General features: G+C 40.2%; 1 protein-coding gene across 1 annotated transcript in view; it reads right to left on the minus strand.

The window, feature by feature from the left end:
• Positions 1-1,255: 1,255 nt before the first annotated feature.
• Positions 1,256-16,791, minus strand: part of LOC108441889 (lysyl oxidase homolog 4) — a 60,512-nt gene continuing 44,976 nt past the window's right edge. Inside the window, exons 10-15 of the mRNA XM_017721638.2 lie at positions 15,802-15,964; positions 15,472-15,715; positions 11,742-11,857; positions 10,018-10,154; positions 3,440-3,551; positions 1,256-2,000 (exon numbers count right to left, since the gene is read on the minus strand). Coding sequence (XP_017577127.1) covers positions 1,930-2,000; positions 3,440-3,551; positions 10,018-10,154; positions 11,742-11,857; positions 15,472-15,715; positions 15,802-15,964 — 843 coding nt within the window. The 3' untranslated portion in view covers positions 1,256-1,929. The remainder of the gene's footprint in view (positions 2,001-3,439; positions 3,552-10,017; positions 10,155-11,741; positions 11,858-15,471; positions 15,716-15,801; positions 15,965-16,791) is intronic.

Here is a 16,791-nt window from a genome sequence, read left to right on the forward strand (position 1 = left end):
AGCACCAACACAGCTGCAGGTCAGGATCCAGAGTGTTTGGATTCTAAACCTCCTCGTGTTCATTAAATAGCACCAGCGTCTGTTGGGTAGGATGATGAAAGCCGTCCACTGGTCATGAGGCACGTTTGTTCTCATTTTTCTCTTTTTTTTTTTCGACTGTCAGGGCAACTGATTGGGGTGGTAATTTGACCGAACACTACTGAGTGGCCTTCGTGAAAATGAGATCTTGTTTATGGGTCAAAAGGTCAAACTTTTGGTATCAACCACTACAGTACTGAGCAAAGCTCTTGGTCCCGGGTTGAGCCGCATATCTGTCTTTTGGCAACCGACATTTTGGACCCGGACGTCCTAATAATCTTGAAATGGGTTTGTTTGTTGAGCTGAGGGTAAAGGAGCGAAACGAGTGCTGCCGGGTTAATCTGGGACATTCCGTGATTCGTGGATTTGAAGCAAAACAAATGCCTTCATGTGCAGGTAACAGATGCTTTACTTTTGAAATCTGTTTTAATTTTTCAGCCAGTAACACAGAACTGCAGCCCCACTGGTCAATGAAATGAAAACGTTCACTGCAGACAGAATGCAAACAGCACAAGGGATCTAAAGGGAGGGAGAAACTACAGAAAGCAAGCCATGGACGTGGAAAAGATCTCAACTTGGGTAAGAGCCAAAACAATATGCGGAAATTGGATGTATGTGTTATTCTATCACTTTAAATCTGATGAAAGTAATTAAAGGGCGGTTCCACCATTTGTTCAACATTCATGCATAATTCAGTGGTTGAGATGTAAACAGAATCATTCAGAGGGTTTTGAATGTGAAATGACTGAAGAGAAACTTACTGGCTCAGAAGTCTTTATAGTGGTGGTGATGGGAACCAGGGATCACAGCCGTTTTATTTAGTATCCAAAACCACCAATGATCCAGTGAGTTTTCATATGTATTGCTGATGATAAAATGGCATTAAATTGGAAAACAGACAAAACTCTGGGGTCTATTTTGCCTCACAATGCCATGTGTGTACATCTCTGCCATGAAAGCTTTAAAGCTTCAGACGTCTGGTTCCTACCGGAAGGTCGCCGGTTTGATCCCCAGAGCCGACAGTACAAGACTGAGGTGCCCTCGAGCAAGGCACCCAACCCCCAACTGCTCATTGGGTGCTGTGGATAGGGCTGCCCACTGCTCTGGGCAAGTGTGCTCACTGCCCCCTAGTGTGTGTCTTCACTAGTGTGTATGTGGTGTTCCACTGCACGGATGGGTTAGGTGAAATTTCCGCATTGCGGGACTAATAAGGGTCAGTTAACAATAATAATCACCAGTTCTGACTCAGCAAGTGTGTAGAACAGGGCGTTTCACACTGAACCACTCCTGAATGGTTTTGTTTACATCTTAGCCATTTGATCATGTAGAAATTTTGAAAAATCAGTGGAATTCCTCTGTTGTTGCCTACACTGGTAATGGCAATGCCTCTAAAGTCTCACTTGCAGTAAATCCTCATTCACTGCCACTCTCTCTTCTACTATGAGGTTGGCGATGACCAGATGTGTACTAAGATTCCCCTTCTATCTATTTTCAATGCGTTCTCTTATTCCCTCCCTCTGGCCCTGTCTAATACTCTACCATGCTTCCCCCTTTTTGGCCAACCATTAACGCTGCTCTTAGGAACAGGTGGTTAGATCCATCTATACTGCTGCATTCTGTTCACTCTGTTAAAGGGTCAGTTATACTGAGGGGAAAAAGCCCAAAGTAAACTTGGTCCTCTGCTTAAACCTAATCAAAAGTCCAGAATCCCCACAGCCTGTAATCTGTTTGTCTTTGCCTTGTTCACTCCTTCCCCGTCCCCTCTGTCCCCATACAGGGTGAGAGGATGATGAAGGAGCGAAAGTCCTGGTTTTGTTTTATTTTTTTGCTGTCCAGTTCTTCTGATGTCCACTAGAGGAAATTGTTAGAAATCTGGCGCTGGTGCTCAAACAGGTCCTCCACCTCTGCGCTGTAGGCATCACCTGTAGGAGCAGAAGAGGAGCAGACGTGAAGACAAAGTAATTCTGAATCGAATTATAGATCCTTAAACCTCGTATCGAGGTTTTCTTCTGACAGTATATATATATATAATATCGCTGTTGTTGGAACAAAACCTCATATCTCCAAAATGGTCACTTTACAGGAGAAGGAAAAAATATACTTTGCTTTCAATGTAAGTCAATGGAACCAGAATTTTGTCCAAGTAATTTTGGGCCATTTCTTTTGGTCCATTCATCATGAAATTTACATACAATGTAAAGGGCGATAGGTAGTTTTAAATTAGGTCAAAAACTGAAAAACAACAAAAATGGTTATATTTACAACAGCTATATATGTGTATATATATATATATATATATATATATATATATATATATATATATATATACTGTATATACAGTACTGTGTGGAAGTCTTAGGCACCCAAGACACATTTTCAAAATCTATTTATTTGTGTAGTTTGTGTTTATTTGCTGAGAAAAGTGTTAAAATTTGAATAAACAAAATTTATAGAATATTAATTTATAATGATTTTATATATATATATATATATATATATATATATATATATATATATATATATATTTCCTCGAGGAAGTCCAGTATTATATGTAGTTAAAAAGCAGCTCCTGGTTTGACCAATCAGTGCTCAGTAAATTGAGCTCATGATGTAATTGATGATATTAACGAGTCTCTGTGGCGGCTGTGAAGGTGTCAAGGAAAAATATGGACCCGAGAAATTCTCGTAACTTTTTATTGTTTTTCTGTTTATTTGAATTATGAATACGACTTTATTCTAATGTATATTATGATAAACTCACTGCTGAGGTCAACTGTTAAAACATTTGCTTAGATGCCTAAAACTTTCACACAGTACTGTATATGTGTGTGTATGTGTGTGAATGAATAGTTCAGCAACACACAACCTCCCATCCTGTCCCAGACGTAGTTGATCAGCCATTTGCTGTGCAAATAGCACTAAATAGTAACACTCACCTAAAAACTGTATACCCTGCTGATAAAAACCCATAGAAACCATTACGTGTGTCTGTTGGTTCCTGATATATCCTGGTTTTGTAATGTGTTTTGGGTTCTTTAATAGCTTGACATTACAGTGTACTACCCCAGAGCAGCCAAGCTAAGTTAGCTCTGACCTTGGAAGTCCTAGAATTAGAGAATGTTCCTCTGCCCCTCTCTACAGCCAGGAAACACAAAGCGCTAACAAACAATATTAAATCATATGTTTTATTTACCTTCACTGTTAAAGGACTGGGCTTGTGTGGGGCCTTTAAAAGCCATGAAAAAGCTCCTTACTCCTTCCATAACTTGCTATTACTGTTGTTTATTAGTGAAGGAACACTTCACTCATTCACTCATTCACAATTAGTCCTTTAAAGAAAATGGTTTAATCAGCCACTTACCTACATGACATCCGTACAGATAGACTCTCCCTCCGTCATACTTGCACCTGCATCGCATTACATTGTTCTCAAAGTCTGACTCAGCCATGTCCAGCGAGGGGTTAACTTCGACCTACAGAAACCAAAGAACAAGTACTGACCACAACATCTTGGAGGGAAAACATTCGTCATCAAGCACCCCCTTCCAGACTACAAAGACTGGTCACTCCATTTAGCGTGAACTGTGCTGAAAGAGGGCCACGTTAGAGCGCGCGGTGTTAGTACTGCGAGCCTATCATTAAGAGGCCTGCCATTGTTTTTCCATCCTCTCCGTCTCAGCATATACAGTACGGTTCTGAAAGAGAAAGTGAGCCAAGATGACTTTTCCATCTTTTCAGCATGAAAGTTTAACAGTGTATATTTAATAACACATTGACTCCCACTTTTCCATGTGGAGACGGCCACTCGTATCCACATAAAAACAACCAAATTACAAAGTACAAATAGTCTGATGAAAGATTTTCATTATATTTTCAGGCTAATTTGAACCATTTTTTAATTTATTGCAGGTTTATTACGCGTATAATGTCTGCGACTATTTAACCCTGTTACTGCAACACAGTCGCAGCTTCATCTGTTTTTAATGATTCCCAGGTAGTAAAATGAGGGGAAACAAGTATTCAGATTCTTCTGGTTCTGTTGAGTTTGCTTTGAGTCTGTTTATCCGCTATCCAAATAATGTCTTTTGACTTTGTGCTCATTCATTGCTTTGAGACTTGAGACCGTATTGGCTTTTGCAGCATTGTGGTTCAATTTTGGCCCAATTCTCTTTGCAAGCCATCATCAAATCCCTAAAGGTTACGAGGGTCACTCTGATGGCCTCGCACGTTCAGAATCCTCCATAAATTTTTAATGGAATTCAAGCTGGAGGACCAGCTAGGTCAGTGGTTCCCATCCTGATCCTTAGAGCCCCCCTCAGAGCCAGCGTCCTGTGACCACTGATGAAGGACTAGAGGATGACCAACACAAACTGTGCAGCAGCAGATGAGCTGTCGTCTCTGACTTTACATCTACAAGGTGAACCGACAAGGTAGGAGGGTCTAATAGAGTGGACAGTGAGTGGACACAGTGTTTAAAAACTCCAGCAGCACTTGCTGTGTCTGATCCACTCAGACCAGCACAACATATAATGTTATAATACATGATAAAGAACTGGAACACGTCTCTTTCATATGTTCAAATGGCAAGACTCCCTAAATGTAATCAATCAAATCTAATTTGTAAGTGAGTCTTTTGGAACAGGTCAAATGCAGAAAGAATGTAATGCTAACTCCCTTTCTGCTTGGAGTTAGGAGGTTCTGATCTGGCAGAACCTGAAAAGAACCAGTGGTTTTCAAAGACAACAAACTGTTTCTATGCATAATTAATTTTAAAACATAACGTTAGTGTAACAGAGTGTGCACGTGTCTCAGAATGTTACACTGAATGGATTCTGTGACATTTAATATCAAACCACCTACAGACAGACTGTACCTGTTTTACTTAATCATATTTATGCATATTTTTAGGTTAGTTCTCCTTAGTTTCTTATCTCTTTTTATTTATTTATTTATTTCCTCTCATTTTATTTTTGTTTTTTTTTTATCATTACTTTTTTAATTTGTGATATTGTACCATTACCTTACTAATTTCTTATCTGTTTTTGATCTTAATTTCTTACCATTTAAATCTCAAGTTCTATTTTTATCTACTTTTATCTTTTATTCACTGTTATTTTAAACTTTCTTTTAATTTAAAATGATTAAATGTAGTTATTATTTTCTTTGCCATGTCAATCCCTGTTTTTGTAAATGCTCGGCTACATTGAAAATGAGGGTTGCCCTCAATGTACTTCCGAGTCAAACTAAAGGTTGATTGATTGATTGATTTATGGCCTTTACTTTATTATTTATTTGTTGTTTTAGGACGGATCATCTTTTCATTATTCAAAAAAACCTTGCAGGTAAAGTATAAAGGTCAGTGCTAAATGATTGGTCCGGTGCAGAGGTCAGTTTTAGGTAGGAACCTCTGGTTTCCTTTAACCAGACAGAAACCAGCTGCATTAATAAACTGTCCCAGTGAGTCAGTGGAGCAGGTCAGTCTGAAGGCAGCATGAGGTTTTGTTTTATATCCGAAATGTGACTCTAATGAGCCAAAATGACTTCTTTTGGGAGAAAGAAGGAAAAAAGATGGAGGAATCAATGAAATGAATGTTTATGTTCTAATTAAGGCCTCATCTATCCAAATAAACACTATTTAATGAACTTTAAGGCTTAATATTTATCATATTTTTTAGAAAATTAGACTTCATAAAGAATTTCAAAATAACGGGCAGAGTTTCAGCAACATGTTTTCATGTTTCATAAAGTTTTATAAACTTTTCCCGCAGTCGCTGAGCAGAGCGGCAGTGAAACGGAACCTGATTGGTCCTCTTGTGTGTATTCAAAGTGCTGATTGGCTCACAAATAAAACCTTATGGAATTGGTAGTATTTGACTTCGGAGATGGAACTAAAACCTTTTTTTTTCTAGATAAAGAGTCCAAAAATGGACACAGCTTGAAAAACACCTCACATAGTGATAAGTTGTCACACATTAAGAATATGTGAATAACATATTAATAACGAGAGGGAATGCATAATCACAAAATAACATCCCGGCTGTGGTTTGGTCGCCGTAGATCATGATGTTGTTGGTGATAACTCACTCCCCTCGAGTGTCTCTACCGCTTTAATACAGCAGTACAGTAAGAAATGAATAAACTGGCCGTGAACGCTGTGTTTAATGTTTTAATGTTCAGTTCCTTCCTCCTAATTATAGCTCCTTAACGAGCAGCTTGGTGCTACGTCAGAGTAACGAGCTCCGCCCACTCGCTTCACAATCTGCTGTAAGCCCCGCCTTCTGAAGTACAGAGTGAGGAATAAAACCTCCGCAATATCAGGTTCAGCTCAGTTTGGTCAGTTTCTCCAGATCAGTATTAATGTTGTTTTGTTCCAGCCGGTCTGTAAAGCTTCTTACAGCCCGTTTAGTTTGGTAAATGGTGTTGGGTTCATTTCTGGCTGATTCCAGGTTGTTCAGCTGATCTTCTGTCACAGCTGCCGACTGAAAAGCTGCTCAGTGGAGACGACAGTTTGGGAATTTAATGTCGTCTCATCTTCAGAGTTGGACCAAATCAGACTGAGCCATAAAACTGACCCAATATCAGGTTCAGCTCAGTTTGGTCAGTTTGTCCAGATCAGTATTAATGTTGTTTTCCTCCAGCCGGTCTGTAAAGCTTCTTACAGCCCGTTTAGTTTGGTGAAGAAGTAAAAACGTTCAGATGGCTTGAGCGTCTCCTACAGCTGTCAGAGTTGTTGCTTAGCAACGCCGTCTCAGCAGAGTGATACAGTGTTTGTGAAAAAGCCGTGATGTCATGGCGAAATAACAGCACCGTTAGAACGTGGCTGGAACTAACCGTTGTATTATATGATATATATATATAACCTTATAATTCCAAAGGATTGATTGAGGATGCGTACAGAGTCAAAACACATTGTTTGTAAATCTGAATGGGATCTATGCTCTGGAAGTATATTAACTAACAAAAACAAAAGCGTCTGAAAACCTGTTTCCCTTCACCGTCTTCTTCCTCTGATGTCTGATCCGTCTAATAAGAGTTAGAGTGGCGGAAGATTGCGGAGCTGATTCCTAAATGACTGTGCAATCATGGAGACTGAGCTAGAGGTAGTCATGAGTAATGCTCTTAAATGTATGCTTTCTAAAACAGGCACACCACAGCTTGGGCCACTTTTCAGGGAGAACGCCCAGCGCTCTCACTAACTCGCTTTATAGTAGGGTTTCTTGGCAACCTAAAGCGAAGTGCCAGCGTATCCTAAGACACATCTGAGTAAGCAGGCTTTGATCTCCACTGTAAACTTTATCATAAAGATGGTATTGCCATTGTCCCGCTGAGTTTTAATGCTATGTTTGCCACCATCCTGCTATACTGGGAAAACATAGGCAGAGAATATAGTGACTCAGTGGAGGGGTATAATGGAAAAAACGTCCATTTTTATCTCATCTGCTCACAAAAAAAGAAGCACTGATGTTTTTTTTTTTGCCACCTCATAAAACTGCATCACCTTCATTTGTCCCATTACATTCTCCTCCTTTAAAAGGATTTCCATTGTTGTTTTATTGTAGTGGTCGGGTTTACGGGTTTCGATTGAACGTAGTGATGAGAATAGACCCCTGTTAAAAACCCTCCTTTAGGTTCACAGGAGCAGACAAGGTGCAGCGCTTTCACACAGCAGTAAAAGCGCTGAGTCATGCCCTTTTTCACCGCCAACCGTTTCTCTCAACCATTACAATAATAGCAGGCCTGGAGAGCCTTAAACTGGGGCTGAATCCCTCCATTTTTAACACCACACTCCAACACGTGGAAGCATGCAAGCCACGCCAGAGCCAACTACAGTCCCTATCTGCGCTCCATCGCTGGCCAGGAGCTACGCTCCCACTGCCAGCAGGATGTTCTTCCAAGAAAACAAGAAGAAAAGAGCGTTTTAGAACAATTAAACCAAAAAATGGTGCATGAGGTTCAGAGCGATTTTAACAAAGCTTCTGTACAGTACTCTGCTAATTTTAAAACATCTTTATTTTCTCTGGTAACAAGGTTATTTCGCTTAATTGAGATTGGCCAAAAGCTTTGCATGCTGATTCATTCTTGCCCTCCTTTGAGGTTTAAAAGTGGAACGTCACATGACCGAAGTGTGGAGGGACTCTGAAGGGGCCCAAAGCCATAATAGGAGTGGGCAGTAGGAACCAGAATGGCTGCAAAGTAATGTATTTATGATAAACGTGACAGACTGACAACCTATAAGTTACACTCACCAGCCACTTTATTAAGTAGACCTTGCTAGTAAAAGGCTGGACCCCCTTTTGCCTTCAGAACTGCCTTAAATCTTCGTGGCAGACTTTCAACAAGGTGTTGGAAACGTCCCTCAGAGATTTTGGTTGGTTATTTGAGTTCCTGTTGTCTTTCTATCATCTGGAACCACACAACTGACTGCTCACTGGATATTTCCTCTTTTTCGGACCGTTCTCTGTAAACCCTAGAGATGGTTGTGCGTGAAAATCCCAGTAGATCAGCAGTTTCTGAAATACTCAGACCAGCCCGTCTGGCACCAACAACCACGCCACGTTCAAAGCCCCTTAAATCCCCTTTCTTCCCCGTTCTGATGCTCGGTCTGCACTTCAGCAAGTTGTCTTGACCACCTCTACAGGCCTAAATGCACTGAGTTGCGGCCGTGTGATTGGCTGATTAGACATTTTTGTTAACAAGCAACTGAACAGGTGTACCTAATGAAATGGCCAGTGAGTGTATATTACAAATTAAAATTACGCACACTGGCCCATCAGACTGTGCCCTTAATTTTAAATGCTTGATTTTCACTTCCAGTTAATTCCACAAATTCCACAGATTTTTCAAAATGTCTGCATAATTAAATGGTTCAAATGTAAGCAAAGTCATTCAGAGTGGTTTGGTGTGAAATCCTCCATTCTAGAGAAACTTACCGAGCCAGTGGTGGTGATAGGAACCAGACGTCGGAACAGTTTAATGCCTCTAAAGCAAAATATAAGGCATATTCATAACCATTTCACATATCAACCTTCTGTGAAATGGGCATGAATATGCTGCCTGGTGCCTTATTGTTTGCTTTACATTGATTTTGAGATCATTTTCAGCTTAAAACTACTTAAAAATATGTGCAGGACGTATTTGGATGGTGTTATGAAGCAAGATAGCCCTCAGAGAATATTTTTCTATTAGATTTACCATTATTTTACCATTATTAACATCATATATAAAACGTGTAGGTTCACTGGTTGTTTTGCATAGTAAATAAACCAGAATAAGATTCGCTATAAAGCACTGAATGACTTTGGTGGCATCTCAGTGACTGAAGTCTGTAGAACATTTGAAAAATCTGAGGAATTTCTCTTTAAATAATTATAAAAAAATACACAGATTTTATATGTGTATATATAGATAGATAGATAGATAGATAGATAGATAGATAGATAGATAGATAGATAGATAGATAGATAGATACATGTATATATGTATATTTATCCTCAAACCTCAGCTTCATGTTCATAAAAGTGTCTTCTTTGGTTTGAACAGCAGGCTTTAAATGATGACTTGACTCTTCTTTTCCAAATTATGGTACCACTTTATTTAGAGAGTCCACTTTAGATACTTTGTACTTAGTTTACATTCAACTAAATATCTACTAATCCTGCTACAATCCTAACCTTAACCTTAAACCAAACCCTAAACCCAACCTTCACCCCGACCCTAGTCTGAATCCCAACCCTAACCCCACCACTGTTTAGAGTAGTATAGTTTATAGTAGTATAGGGGACTATAGTGGGCTTTCTAAATAAAGTTGCACCCAAATTATTGCTACAAGCAATAAAACTGGCCCAAAAGTGGCAAAAGACGAAGAAAATCTGCTCATTTATATTAAATGTATTTGTATATATATATTGTATATAACTGGGGTCAGGTGTGTGTTCTCACCTGGAAGATGTAGTCTCCTGGCCTGACGTCAGTCACGTCGACCCACTGGCAGTCGATGTCGTGGCGGTAGGTATCCCAGCAGCCCACAGAAATGCCCTGATCCCCCATGTTATAACAGGCATAGCGCTTCGACAGGCCTGTAGCCAAGGAAACAAGAACGTGTTTGGTGTTTCTTGTGACCACATCATATGGCTCTGGCGTAACCTCAGGTCGTTTTCTTTTAATTCCTTTAACTGTAAAAGCCCAGAGCTAATGAATTCTCCTCACGCGCGGTTAGTTTGAGTTCACGCTTTTAAACTCACTGAACTTCACCTATCAAGTATTTAAATTAAAGGCTGCCAGTTACTGGAGTTTCAAAAAAGAGACATAATTTAGTTGCAAAGCGAAGTCTGTACGAGTCAGAGCATTTTAACATTTTAATGAAAAATACCACATACAGAACCCAACCGAAGTCAGAGACCACCCTTCGTTCATTTCATTACGCAGGCACAAGTAAACAAAAGTACACAGTGGCCTCAACAACTAAATATATCAAACTTCTTCAGTGAAGTCTGTCGACTTTCCAGCTTCCACTTATTTCAGGAGTTCCTCAAAGAATCTGCAGACAAAGTTCAGTCTCAGAAGCTGGTTGATGATTTTCTAATCAATCAAACACATTCAGTGGTGTTGAGGTCAGGACTCTGGGGTGGTCAGTCCACTGTTCAGCTTCTTTGTTTGATGTGTCCGTCTCCTTTTCTCAGTGAGGTTCTTCTTGATCAGCTACACGTCCTTTCAGACCCACCGCGCTGAGTGGTCTTCTCACAGTGGAAGGATGGACAGAAACACCTGTGGATGTTTTCAGATCTGAAGCAGCTTGATTTTCTCCTCTCTCTCAGAGATCAAAGCTTTCAGTGCTGTTTATCTGATGGGGGCAGTTCCAGCATCTACCAGGTCTTCCAGGTGGTTGTTAGGAGTCTCTGTAGCTTTTAATGACTATTTGAACTTCTTTTTTGTAAACTCATTCTTTTTTTCTCTTTTGACTTTCTCCTTCTTTACGCAAGTGGATTATCTTCTATCTCCTCACAAATATCTTCTTTAGTCCTTGCAGATGCACATGAGAATGAAATTTTGAGATTTTATATTATTTTTAGTTTTGAGGCTTTTATATAATTTTCTGTTAAATATATGTTTCTTGCTTTTTTCCTGATGCTACATCTGAAGTATTTATTGGCTGTTGTGACTGAAAATGAAATCAATGGAAGGGTGGTCTCTGACTTTTGCACAGTGCTGTGTAGAAGAATAAGTCTTCACCTAAAATCCTGTAGAGCTTTTGACTTTAACCCTGTTCAGGTCTGTGGGACACATTTTCAATGTTTATCAAAAGAGGAAATGTTGTGATTTATTATGATTTCAACCTCAGATTTTTGGCCTTTGCTTATTTTCTGTGAAGAGCTTATAAAGTGTGGAGGTGCTGTGTCCTTCACTCTGTTCTCCTCCTACATGGCCTGCTGTTAGTGTGTGTGTGTGTGTGTATGTGTGAAGGTGGACAACATGGACAGGCTGCTGACTGGCTACAGCTGCTAAAGGACGCTGCCCCACGCTGGCCACTTGTGATATTTTACACATCTCATATTTTTACAAAAATTGTTATGGCTGATTTAAAAAAACTAATAATATGGTGGGTCCATCAGACCACTGACTGACAAACACACCAAAATTTATTCAAATGAATGCAAATGACCCACCTTCAGGGCAGTATGTGTCCTCCAGACAGAAGCTGGCTTTGTGACCCTCTGCAACCTTCGTTCCATTCATGGTCAGGAGGTCGTAGTGCGTGAACACCTCGATGCTGTGGTAGTGTCTGCTCAGAATAAGAGGAGCACAAAGAAAAGAGATTTGGAGACTTCTGGTATCTGAGTTTTCTGACAATGACCAGTGTTCTATTTCCTGTGTTCTTGGTCACTCTGCTGAAGTGGTCACTCCTGGTTCCCATGCTTCCCGATCTGCCCACATCAGCTTAAAATCCCTGATGTTTGCCTAAAAAGCGAAAAATGGACCAGTCCCCTCAATAATTTAAGACCAAGGTCAGATCCTCTCTTACTGAAATTTCGTGGAATTGCAACTTCAATTCAGGTGTCCTGCAATCTCGGTCTGCTGGTTATCACTGTAGGTATCATCACTGTGTCCTGTATTAGTTTGGAGGCATGGAATCAAGAGTATTGGATTGACTTAAAGGGCGGCTATGGCCACAATTGAAAATGTAACCATTACTTTATCTCTTCTAAAAATGCCTACTTTCCTCCTACACTGTTAGAAATGAAGGTTTCGTGCTGGTACATTTTTCGTTCATCAAGGTACAAACAATGTAAATGTTCCCTCAAAGGTTCTTCAGTGGTTTTAAGGTCTGATTGTGAACCTTAGATCAGTTTTTCCTGGTGAAAAGTTGGTATTTGTACCTTTTCATAACCGAATGTTTTAAAACAGAGCAGTAGAATAAAAGCCTGGAGGTGAGGCGAGGCAGGGTGTGTGGAGTCAGTCCAGCTTAGAACAGATCGTTTCAGTGGATTATGGTTCAGTCATGTTCCCTGACTAAAGACACTGAGATGCACCCTTTAGGGAACCACCCCAGTGACACTTTCATACCTTTCTTTATGCGATTGTGAAAGGGTGCCACAGGAGTCTCTGGGGTAACAGTTTACGGTTCAAAGACGAGACAAAACAAATTCTGATGAAATATTTTGAAGTTGGAAGGAATTACAAGGTCTTTGGGGAGAATATGTGAGGGTGAGCTGATGAAATGTTTTTTCCGTTAGCTGGCTCAAGCAGAAGAAGGCCAGATAAACAATGTAATGTAGGAATTTGATAGCCTTTACAGCAATGACTGTGCTGCCAGTCAGGATTTCTTTATTCACCATGAGGGGTTCCCAGTGGTTGTTGATGTAACGCACACTGGGGTTGGTCAGTGAGAGAAGCACAAAAGGACTCAAAACTGTGAATTCCGTCAAACGGATGAGGCTGACGGATGTAATTCTGTACACTACACCAAGCACTAATGGAAACGAATCAAATAACTATTTATTTCTCATGTTCCTAAGATGAAAACAGAAAAGCCTTAATGTATTCAGATCTTATGTTGGAGGTATGACAGTCCCCTAAATGATTGGTGGTCATATGTTCAAGGTGCTGCTGTTTGCTCTGATTTTTTATACTACACTACATCTAGATCTCCCTTTCATACATGCTTAAAAAGATGGTTCTTCCAGGGTTCTTTAGTAAAGAAAATGGTTCTATAAAGAACCATGAACACTCAAAGAACGCTTTGCATGACTAAAAGTTTCTTTGCATCATTAAAAGGTTCTTCAGACTGATGGAGAATGTGCTATATATGGCTCTATATAGTTCTATAGGTTCTATATAGTTCTATATAGCACAAAAAAGGGTTCTTCTATTGTTACAATGTCAAGCTTGTATACAATAGAAGAACCCTTTTGGGTGCTACATAGAACCTTTTCCAAAAAGATTCTATATAGTACCTAGTACCATCTACAGCACATTTTCTATCAGTTTGAAGAACCTTTTAATGACTCAAAATCATGCAAAGGGTTCTTTGAGTATTCATGGTTCTTTATAGAACCCTTTTCTTTACTAAAGAACCCTTGAGGAACCTTGTTTTTTTTAAGAGTGCAGGAAGGGAGATCTAGAAGAAACGAGCGAAGATGGAAGATCAGAACAAAGAAATTAGAAAAGCCTGAGCAACAGCAGCCTTTAGAGCAGAGGAGCTGCCTCTGTTACTCAACGCTGTTATATCACTGTGTTATTTAACAGAGAGAAAAGGGAGGAAACTGCGCAGATCTTTTTGTCTCCATCTCTGCTGAGTGGCAGGGAAAAGGACCAGGTTGTCCTTCCAGCTGACCACAGTATCCTGACCACAGCTATAAAGAAACCGGACCGTGTCGGATCAGAGCCACGAGAAACCAACCCATCTGAATGAGGCCCAGGGGGGCGTTCCCAGGGTGGTCACGTGATTTTTTTTTTCTCTCTTTGTTTTTATGTTGTGCATGTATGCCTGTGAGTGGACAGTGTTATTTAAATAAGGCAGCAGAACAATAACAAAACACTAAGAATGAGAAACAGAAAGTGGTGGTTAGTGCCAATGTAGGACTGATTCTACTGCAGGGAGAATAAATATTGTACCCACTGATCAGCCACTGGTCAGATCAGCCATGGACAAATATTATAAACAAAGACTGTATATTATGGAGACAAAACAAGAAATAGGCTTTAAACCTAAATGATCTAACCTAAAACTAAAATGATCATGGAGAACCATTTACAAACACATTCCCTATAGAAAGCTATTTAAAACAGCACTCCCACATGAAGCCATCTTCAAATAAAATCCCAATTGAAGACAATTTACAACAAAAAGCTTTAGGATACATTCATAAACAAAACCGCCACAGAAAACCATCTACATCTAAAATTCCAATAGGAAACTATATGCAGCCAAATCCATACGGAAATCAATTTACAACCAAAAACCTCATGGAAACACATTCACAACTGAAAACCCCATAGAAGACCATTTGTAAGCAAACGCCAGAGAAAATCATTTATAGCCAAAATCCAATTTGGAACAAAATGGAAAACCATTTGGAAGAAAAAGCTCTATAGTAAACTGTTTAGAACCAAAATGCAGCCAAAATCCCCACAGAAATCCTTTCACAACCAAAAACCCCATAGCAAAGTATACACAACCAAAATAATTAAATAAATAGAAAACAATTTACAGCCAAAAACCCACAGATAACCAGTTACAACTAAAACCCAACAGAAAACCACGCACAAACACAACCCCATAGAAAACCGAAAACTATGTAGTGAACTATTTAGAATCAAAAATTCCATGGAAAACGGAATACAGCCAAAATGCCTATAGAAATCCATTTATACCCAAAAACCCCGTAGAAAACCATCACATCCAAGAATCTTATAGAAACGTGTTCAGAACAAAAAAAACCCCAAAACAACAACACAAAAACATAAACAATAAAAAAAAGCCCACAAAAAACATGTACAGCCAAAAATCCCACAGAAATCCTTTTACAGCTAAAATCACCTCCGTTGTGGTGACAGATGGCCAAAAGTCTAGCAGACTCACACATTCCATCCTCTTCTACCAACACAGTGAAGTTGACATGTGGACCTTATAAGACTATAAAATGCTATTGGTATGATCACTGATCACTGATAACTTTGTCTAGTCATGTAACACAAACACACATAACAGGTCTGCAGTCCAGCAATATTCATCTGCTGAATTTCTGCTACGGTGACTATCGATGCTCCGCCCACAAAATCTCATTAAACCCAACAAGAAATGACAGTGATTTTTGTCTCTACATTAAACGTCCCTTTTAAAGTGCTACAGTACAGAGCTGATGCACTACAGGTGACCTGGCTGTACTGTCTTACCTGTGGCACTGATGCCAGACCCAGGATTCCCGGGACGCTCTCGGGCGGAAGTCGGCACGGCCCAGGTTCATGATTCTGGAGGAGAAGCGCAGCAGGCGGCGGCTGCCGTAGGGCCAGCGCATGCGATGGGCAGAGGATGCCAGGCAGTTCTCCTCATGGGCGCAGGTGAGCAGATGAAGTGGGCGGTCCTCCAGGTAAGCTGTCTCCTGGACCAGTTGAGCGTCCAGCACCAGGTCTGGCGCCGCTGAGCAAAATAAATGATCATTTCAATACTGGTGGCCCAAAGCTGAATGGTTGTGTCTGACTGCAGTTCTTATTTAAAACACTCACTCTCCACACAGGTGACACCGGCGGCCTTCGATCCGCCCCCACGAGGACAGTACACCTGTCCGTTCCTCCGGCACTGCTGGATGGACATCTCTGTCCCAATACAGTGAGTTCCACTCAGTATAATCTCCGCAGAGTCTGAGTTCCCTGACCAGTACCACGTCTCCTGATTAGCAGAGCACAGACAACACTTATGAATAGGAACTTGTACTTAAGCTATGTTACTGTAATAAGGTGATGAAGGATAGACATCAAAAGAATGATATCCGTGAGGAAAAATCTGTGACAGAAGTTGATAAGACCACAGAGACCAGCGACACTCATATCCGATAAATTCATGGGTAACTTGACTAATTAGCTGTCTGATATATCAGAGATGTACTGTAGTGTTTATCAGTCATATCTGGTATAACTTCACAGTTACACCCTCATCACCATACAGTGATATTAGTAATCTGCTCAAATAACTGGGAATGTTTCTTTGATTTACATTTATGGCATTTAGCAGACACTCTTATCCAGAGTGACCTACAATGTGATCATTTTACAGAGGAAGGTGAAGGTAGTGTTAGGAGTGTTGCCCAAGGGCTCTTATTGGTATAGTATAGGGTGCTGACCCACTTGGGGATTGAACCCCAGTCTACAGTATAGAAGGCAGAGGTGTAATGCACTACACTAACCAACCACGAGTGTCTTTGTGTCTTCTGGAAACATGTCTGATGTGTTGTGTCTCATTTCCACTGTTTTGACTGGCTTTGCGGCGTTTCTGAAGCTGCATGTGTTTCCTTTCCTTGCTTTTTTCACAAACGTTTGTGGAATGTGGTTCAGCTGTAGTCGATTAAAGTGTTTTCTAAGTTTCCAAGAATTTGCAGTGTGTTTTATTCATCTGCAGACCGTTTGTACAATGCAGTGCATATGTTTTCATTTTAATGGAAGTGTTTTCTGTGTTTGCAGCTCATTTTCTATTTTGCAGTGCGTTGGCCACCATATGCA

Source organism: Pygocentrus nattereri, chromosome 25 (genome assembly GCF_015220715.1).
Source record: "Pygocentrus nattereri isolate fPygNat1 chromosome 25, fPygNat1.pri, whole genome shotgun sequence".
Classification (NCBI taxonomy): Eukaryota; Metazoa; Chordata; class Actinopteri; order Characiformes; family Serrasalmidae; genus Pygocentrus; species Pygocentrus nattereri.